Here is a 9,175-nt window from a genome sequence, read left to right as displayed (position 1 = left end):
TTTTTGTCTGTTTAAGCAAATAGCTCAAACAAAGTACTCAAATTATATGAAAAGTTACTCATCCTCTTAATTTCTCAAAAAGTTACTAAGTTTTCTGATGTACATATTTTCTTGCTTTTTCTTGGTTTGGACTTTTTAGATTGCTGGTATTGGTCCAAATTTCCAGCTAGTAATACAGGATCAGAATGATCTGCATCTGCTTCTCAAAAAACAACAACAAAAAAATCTCTGCTGCTCTGTTGTGAATCACATCTGTTGCCACCCAAGGAATGATGCCTTCAGGACTTTTTCCTTAGAAATTAATTTCCTCTTTGCCTGCTTTACTCTGTGTTTAATGATACAATTGTAGAAAAGAAAGGAAAAAAAAAAAAAAGCTTTTGGCTTCATTAAAGAACACACTAAATTTTTCTCCAGCAATTCTATGCTAACTTATTTGTCAGGCTATTTTCCTTGTGTGGTACCTGCATTCCAGAGCTAAGCTGAAGAATGTCTAATAGTAGTAGATGATATGTTGACTAATGTGCCTTCTGGAAGCTTTTCTAAAATAAACTTTTTGAAATCTAATACCTTCATATTAGCAATGTCCTGAAAGTGTGGGATTGATAACTAAGTCTTTAAAAAATATTAAAAATAGAAAGTTCCTTGACTATTTTATAGTATTTACCACCTTGAGCAGACTAAAAGAGCTCAGTTTTCTGTTGTTTTTCTTGTTCAAAAGGTGGGCTATCTTAGAAAATCTGCCTCTAGATTTTTGAAGGGTTTACATCTGGGGGCATAAAATACAAGATGTGTTGTTCTGTCATGGAGTATTTAGTCTTCAACTAAAACACTAAAATTTAAGACAGAACTGCTGCTAAAATTACGACGTTAATTGGTTGGCACCATGTAATCTATGGAACAAGTTGTTGGGAATGTTTTTGTCCCATCTTGGCTTGTCATTGTTAGAAGAATTTAAAAATAATTTCTTAATTTGCTGACATGATGAAACTTTATTTCCATGTGGATGACTGAAAAAGGTGTATTCTTCAAGGTGGGTTTTCTTCAGAATTTTTGGGAGTATTTTTACATACTTCAGCTACCCCTGTTTGTCTAACAACACATCAGGTTTATTATGGCTGTTCTTAAAAGATTTTCACTAGTCTTGGTAAGCATGAGCAAACTGGAATTGTTGTTTCTTTTCTTTGTTTTAGTTATTTGTCATAGATATTTCCTATTAACACAGCTGATAAAAACGATTGTATAAGACATGTATAAGATGCAAGTATTGAATCGGGATTTCCAGCATGTTTATTTCCATGTCTTTCTTGATTCTTTTTCCTCACCTATGTTTCCTAAACCTTCTTCCATACTTTTCTGTGCAGAAGCTTTTCTTCTCTGCTTGATGAGAAAGAGGGGGTGGAACACACAAATTTTCCAGCCATCTAACCTTCCCTCACCAAGCATGATATGGAGTTGGACTGATTTAGTGGTGTCAGAAAAAATAATCTTTCCATATAATAATCATAGGGCTAATTTTGTTTCCTGCTTAGTTTTCCCAAGCAGCAATTACAGAAATAGTGGGAAGCAGGTTTGACAGTTGCCTGCTGTCTCACCTTTTGACTAGCATTTAGTTTCACAACTCCTGGAGAGACCTTTTTTAATTCAAAGGCTTGGCAAAGCCAAGGGCAGTGAGTAGGTATTAGCATGCCTGGAAAGTTAGGAAGGTGATAAAGATTGGCTTGGAAGTTTCTTGCACTGAATATTTTTGCACAGTGTGTGGGTTTTGGGTTTGCTTTCTTTTAGAAATGGAGATTTTAGTTTCTCATATTTATTGGTAGAAATTTTCATAATTCTCATGTGCAAACTGGAGATTGAATTTTTCTAGCCTCGAATTAAAGTAAAAAATGTAATGAAATTTAATAAAAGGTCTCAATAAAAGTGCAGCTTCTAAAAGTAGAAAAAGTAGGTTTATGTAATTACTGTAAAACAAAATAATTTCATTTTCCCATGTATAAAAGTAACAAAAAATTTCCAATTTGCTAATTATAGAGATCTGGAACTTTGTCTTCCTGGGCTGTTTTCCAGCCTTGGGAATGCTCAGCTTCTCATGTAAATTTTTAATACTGTTATGCATATTTTGTAGAGAATGTATGCCTTTCACATGAACCTTATTTTAATTGTTTTTAAAAATTCAAATAACATGACTATAGGAAGAAAAATCTTTAACAACATGTAAGGAAAAGCAAATGGAAAGTGTAGTTTTTTAATGGTAAAGCAGGAATTTGGAATGAACATCTTGTATTAACTGGTAAAACAGAAAGACAGGGTTTGCTACTGCAGTGGTACGACAATGAAGTATCACTGTACAGGTATCACCAGGAAGTGGGAGTGGTAGACATCTCAAATGCAACTGGGAAAGACATGAGACTTTACAGCCCTAGTGAATCTTTGAAGATCTCTGATAGTTCTAGTCCTGATAAGTGCATAAACTAGATGCTGGCTGGTCAGACAATGTTGCTTTGCAGATAATTATAGCATATGTCATGCTTTTAGTCCTTTCTTCTCTTGTTGCTTAGCATGTATTTTGGCATACTGGGATAAAGACAAGAAATAAAAATAGTTAAGGTAAATAAAATTAACATGAAATATTTTATTCTGCAGTATTTATTTCCAGATAACCTTCTTATACTCCATTTTTAAAATAGTGTAGAATTTCAAGAATGTCTTCTGTGGTACCGTGTTGGGTTTATTTTTTTATGATCACACTTATGCGTTTCAATGACACAAATAGGAATAGCTTTATACTATTTTTATACTTGCTCTGCCTGAGTAGCCACAGGGAAAAAATTTTAGGAAGGACCATAATCAAAAGAATCTTTTGTGAGCTGACCATGTAAAGCTAGGCAGTAGTGGTCCCTTTCTGCCTCACATACCCCATCAGGCAAAGCTGAAACCCCACCCCTCAATTAGAGGTTTTCCAAACCAGAGGATGTGACTGGCAGAGGTGGATGCAGTGTCAGTCTGACTGACACCCTGTAGTTTCTTACAAATGTGAAGTGAGCACAGAAAACACTGATTTTATTCATTCTGCCTTATTCTGCTTGGAGGCTGAAGCTGCCAAATTTGCAAGTGATGTTAGGTCTTAATGACTTAATCTAGGTAACACTGACACCGAGCGTGCCCAATTGCCAGAGCATCTGCCTTGGTACATGAAGTGTGGAAAACTTCTCTGAATTTTTGGAGTTTTATCTAGAGGTTTTTTCTTTAGATTTTCTGATACATAGTGCAAACTCTTGCACTGGCTTTTGAGAGTCAGTTCCATCCACATTCTGCAAATTCAGGTTTTTTTTATATAAAGATAAGGTTTTGTCTCTAAGTTTGCACATTTAGTTATTGGCAAAATCAGCTTGCAGGTGGAACCAGTGATTTCTTCCAGAATGACTAACCCTGATCTTTCTCCACAAACGTTCCTTTAATTTAACTAAATTGATGCTAACTCATGATTCATTCCTTCTTTCCAAAGGAAAGATTTTTTTTGTGGGGGGAGGGGAGAGGAGGTGTTTGTGGCCATCTCTGAGTATTTTTCACTGCTTTGTGATATATTTCTCCTTTATTACAGGAACGCTTACACAGAATGAGATGATATTTAAGCGCCTCCACCTAGGTACTGTTTCCTATGGAACAGACACAATGGATGAAATACAGAGTCATATTATAAACTCTTATTCACAGGTATTTCATTAATCATTTACATTTCATATGGAGGGGGGGGTTAACAGCACTGAAGCATTGTTAGTGATTATATCTAGGATCTGAAATGCTATGAGAGTTGTCATGTGTAGGTATCTCTTAAGAAATATGGAAGGGAAAGATGAGAGAGAGTACATAGTTCTCTCCTGATTCCAAAGTTCCTCATAATACTCACTTAAAGAGATTTACTTTTCTGTTCTTCTCTAGCAGAAATCTGTGTTAACCTCTCTGTGCAGTGCAGTCTTTCTCCTGCCAAATCATCTAGGAGTAAGCTATTCATTACTGAGACTACAAATTACAAGGAGGTGTCCAGAACAACATGAACAGTAATTATATCTTTGAAGATACTCATCAAGAATAGATATTGAAAAGCCATATTAATTGGTATAATCAAATGGTGTAACAGTAGTTGTCAAAATAAAACTTACACAGGTATATTTAAAAATTCTTTTTTAAAAAATTAAGATGATTTCAAACATCATAGAACTGGCAGGGAGAAAGTGTGAGAAAATGGAAAAGTCCATATTGCTTGAGAACAGTGTTCCTGTGATGTATAAGAGTGCTTGGTCTAGAAAGTGTACAGGAGGATTGTGACTTCTTGTCTCTGTGTGGGTCAGTTGTGGGATTCTGCAAGCATTACTTGCATGTCTCATGTATGTAAACTATTTGGGTGTTTGCTGCAAACCTTCCTAAACACCTGATTCTCCTCTGAGATTAGAATGAACTTAATTTTTTATTTCTATTCTTTGAAACAAAAAAATAAGAATACTGACAGAAAAGAAAACAAATTAAAAGCTCACTAGTATTTCCATATTTTTTACAGTATAATAATATAAATTTATATCATTTTTTTCCCCATTATTACCTTGGATACAAAGACATGACTGCCTTGCCCCAGTGTCCTGGTTTAGGGCAAATTTGGGAGGAAACTTCCAAATGGGGTCCCTCTGGAAAACAGATTCAAATGGCCTGTCCACCCTCATCCATTCAGGAAAGATTTCCTTGGAGAAAAGTGGAAAAAACTGTTTATTTAACAAGTATTCACAAGTATAAAAAAGACTAATAATATTAAACAATGATATCTCTTGCTGTTTTAAAGAGATGGCAAATTCAGAAAGTCCTTCTGTAGTTCAGAGTCCTCTGTGAGTGTTTCCTGGCTCACTGAGTGTCTCTCAATCCCTCCTGCACTGGAAAACACCATGTCCTGGGCCCTGGTGGGTGACAGGTGTGAGCTCCCAGTGTTGTTCTGATTTTCAGTCCAGGGCAGGCTGATCAGTTCCAAGAAAAAGGAAAGCCGCAGTCTGGGGGACTTCTCTGCCTCAGCTAGATATAAACTAACTAAAAGCAAAGGAGAGCTCTATCCCACTGTGCCTTCTGCAGACAACACAGTCCAGGAGAGAGAGTGCAGGGAAGAAGGTGCAGCTTCTGAAAACAAACTGCACACTTCTCTTCCCTGCTTTTGGCTCTTGGAACCAGTCTTAAATGTGCAGAACTTAATATCCAGCACAAAGAGAACAGACAGTTGGGGATAGAAGCATCATAGTTGCCCTAGGACATCCAGTTAAGTTTGTAGACTGACCTTGTCTGTGTCCTCATTTTCTCTTGTAAAAGGATTTTAGCATCAACAATTGATTGGAATATCTAGCTGTGTTGTAAACTATGGCTCCCTTCTTATTTTCTTAAAATAAAGCTAAAACTTTAACACTACACTGGACCCAGTTAATACTTTCAGCTTTTGGGAGGAAAGAAAGGAGGGAAGACAATGATGAAATGTGTAAGTTTTAAGTTTACAACTTAAATTCTTAATTATTTTCTGTCTATACAATTAAATCCCTTTCTTGAATCCTTTTCCTTGGATAATTTTATTTCAGCTTAATTTTTAGTAGGTGTAGCTATGAGTAGTAACTGAGATACAATAACCTTGCCTTGGAAATTGGAAACGGAGCTCTTTCACCTAAAGATCAGCTGTCCAAATTTGGTTCAAAATGTTTTACTGAAATTAACTGTTACTAAGTTTATAAAAATCACCCAAACCTGGCTTTCTTATAATGTGTCATTTGGGTATTGACAGTAACAACTGTAGCAATAGATGATATTAACTGACAGTCTTGAGCTGGCACACCTTGGTCTGAGTGAGTTTGACAGCTAAGCAACAGTGTTCTAGGGGAGGCATGCTCACAAATACTAGTTTTATATTTTGCAGTTCAATATGCTACCTGAAAAGAATTGCACAATTCCTGGAATTCTTATTACATAAAGCTTTTACTAATTACTGTAAAATTTATTGAGTGGTAACCATGATTACAAGTTTTTAGTTACTGTAACAAAATAAGAAATGTGAGGGAAGCTTTTCTTCTCAGTTGTGGGAAAAAGGTTTCCAAAATGTAGGTTTGCTATTAGTAGATGATGAAAAGAACCTTCTTGGAAATGTCCTTTTTTTCAGCTTTATATAACACTACTCTGTGTTTAAATAATGCTTTAATTACACTTGTGTTAGTAGCAACTTGTTAAAACAGAGCAATGATGGAGTCTCAGTAACAAACCAAACAACTACTAAACAATTGTTTCAATTTGAAAAAGTATGGTGAGTTTTTTTTATTTAATCTATGATAATAGAAGCCGCCGGTTAGATAGGCAGTGGTTCTTGTGTGACATTGATTTTATCCCTTGTTTGTGTTCTGTTTTATTATTACAGTGGACCTACTAGACTATTGTCATCTTAATGTAACACACAAATCTATTATAACCTGATTATATTTCCCCACTGGAAGCATTTTGTGATAGAGGGCATAATCTTTAATGGAATTTGTGTGAAATTAAATTATACAAGCATCAATAAACATAACATAATTCAGAAGGAGTAAATCAGCTTAATTTATTTGTGACTGTAATGGCATCAGCGTTAGCAGAATGCAAATGCAGAGGTTTAAAGCAGTAGTTGAAAAGCAGTGCCAGATGAGCAGAAAGTTAAACCCTTTATTAGACAACACTGTAATTTGATGGGCAGAATGTTCACGGTTCAGCAGATTGCAGTCAGGAGGAAAAAAGCGTGGATTCTGAAAAGGTTTTCTGAGTTACACTGGAGTGAATGGAAGAGCCTGTGGTGGTACTGCTGATATATTTAATGTGCTGACTTTTAAACAAAAAAACAAAACCCAACCAACAAAAACCAATGACCCCTCCCTAGAAAACCCCAATTTATTTTAACTATTTATAAACACATAGTGCTTTTCTGAGGAAGATTAGTTCTGTCATGTGCTTGAGAATTTCTGAAAGATAACTTAAAACAGTGCTCGTTTAATGGTTATGCAACAGTCATATGATCTTCAAATATGCGTCAAACTGTTATTTTGCATGATTATTTTATTAGATTATTGCATTCTTGTAAGGACAAAAACATTTCAGTGGCAGCAAAAGCATGAAACTGCTTTAGTTCACAAATAATGCAGAAATTGTGCAAGTTATAAATTAAATCAGCAATATTTGTGTTTTAATGACTCCTAATATTTATACTTTAAAGTGATGCTACTTTTTTTTTTCCTCTTCTATTCTGATCTCTTCTGATCAGCACAAATGTGGTGATCTTTTAAAAACAGAGATTTAGGTGACGATTTTAAAAAAAGGGTTTCCATTTAGTTTAATGACACAGGTGAAGAAGAACCAACAAAACAGCAAATTTTAAAATTTTGTCTCAGTGTTTCTGAGCTCATATCCAATTGGTGGCTGTTTTAAATGTTTTTTTTTTAAAGGAAAAGAAAAAATAATTAATTGAATGCGATAGGTACGAAAGGACTATTGTGAAAGAACATTGAAAAATGTAAAATCTGAAGTGAGGTAGCAGGGGTTTCTGCAGAATCCAATCAGCCTATTCAGCCCTTTTCCAACATACTTGATTGCATTTCACATTTTTCAATTTTCTTCAGGCTCTGTTATTGAAATTTGACTACAAATGCAAGCTTCTGAGCCCACATATGTATAATTTCTTAATAAAAGTAGATGAGGCTTTTTATGAATCACAAGCTGAATGAGTTAACAGTAGGTTATATAAAAATAAATAGATGGTTATTTGCCTTCATATTTATCAACCTCTGTGCAGGGAGCAGTCAGATACAGATGGATAAGTATTCATGTTTTGTCTCCATTTTTGAACTTTCACTTACTATTCATTGTGTTGGGTCTTGAAGGCCCACTCTCAGAACAGCGGGAACAGTACGAGCTCAACACCGTCCAGGAAACCTCAATCGTCTGCGCCCAAAGTGCGAAAGAGCGTCAGCAGTCGGATACACGAAGCGGTGAAGGCCATTGCACTCTGCCACAATGTGACCCCCGTGTATGAATCCCGGGCTGGTGTGTCTGCAGAGACAGAATATGCAGAGGTGGATCAGGACTTCAGCGATGAAAATCGAACTTACCAGGCTTCCAGCCCTGATGAGGTTGGTATGCAAGGCTGAAAATATTTGCATCTCCTAAAGAATGGGGTAAACTAAGTTAAAAAGAGAAGAGCCATAAAAAAAAGTGTTTTGAACAGGGGTTTCTTTAAAATTAACAGTAATCTGTTTTTATTTTTTCTATAGCTTAGGAAAGATCTGCTGGTTCTTTGTTGTATTAAAGTGTTTTCAGTTATTTCACTTAAAGGTCTGTGAAGTCAGTGCTTTGGGGTCAGTACTATATTGAGGATTGCAAATAAATGTTTATTATTTATTATTCTCAAAGCATTAATCCATAGTATGCTGTTAAAGGGAATATGAAACTGTTCTGAGTGATGGACAACCTGGTACACTAGTTATAGATGCTACCAGATACTGGAACATATAGATTCTTAAAAGGAAAAAACAAACTAACAACACTAACAAAAACAAAACTAACTAGAAAAACTCCCATAAAGGAATATACAAGAAAAAAAAAAACCCAATTAAACCTCAAATGCTTCTGTAGAAAAATTTTTGAGCTTCAAACTCTAGCCAGCTTCATAATCTTTAGGGTTCTTTCAAAAGTGCATCAAGTGTAACACAAATTTAAAGCACTATTTCAATAAAAGCATGTGTTTGACTTCTATTGCAATCCAAATTTTAAACAAATCCCATTGGATTTGAGTTATTGTTCTGAATAATCCTATTTTGTCCCTAAATTGATTGCCTAAAATTCAATCTATAAAGATACTACAAGAAAGAGACAAAGCTCATATTTCAAGAAGCTGCAATGAGTTCACTTTATAAAAATGTGTGTAGTTGATATAATAAAATGGAGAGACAGACTATTTTGAGGTTGGCTTGCATCTGAAAGTGAGCAGGTTGAGGAGAACCTTTGTTTTAAAGAATTTCTAGCTTTTTATGGAGGTATTGTTGTTGTAACCACAGTAGCTTAGTCATAAATAAAGTAAGGTGGTTGTAGGATGTGAAGAAGGGATTATGTACCTGAGAGCCTGAATATTTTTCTAGTTGTGCAA

The 9,175-nt window shown here is 35.2% G+C and overlaps 1 protein-coding gene across 2 annotated transcripts in view; it reads left to right on the top strand.

The window, feature by feature from the left end:
• Window positions 1-9,175, top strand: part of ATP9B (ATPase phospholipid transporting 9B (putative)) — a 154,154-nt gene that overhangs the window by 120,519 nt on the left and 24,460 nt on the right. For both annotated transcript variants that reach the window (XM_033512027.1, XM_015617835.1), the window contains exons 14-15: window positions 3,599-3,711; window positions 7,914-8,162. In XM_033512027.1, coding sequence (XP_033367918.1) covers window positions 3,599-3,711; window positions 7,914-8,162 — 362 coding nt within the window. The remainder of the gene's footprint in view (window positions 1-3,598; window positions 3,712-7,913; window positions 8,163-9,175) is intronic.

This window comes from Parus major, chromosome 2, assembly GCF_001522545.3.
Source record: "Parus major isolate Abel chromosome 2, Parus_major1.1, whole genome shotgun sequence".
In the NCBI taxonomy this organism is placed as follows: Eukaryota; Metazoa; Chordata; class Aves; order Passeriformes; family Paridae; genus Parus; species Parus major.
Note: the sequence above shows the minus strand (reverse complement) of the source record. Positions and strands in the feature narration are given on the sequence as shown.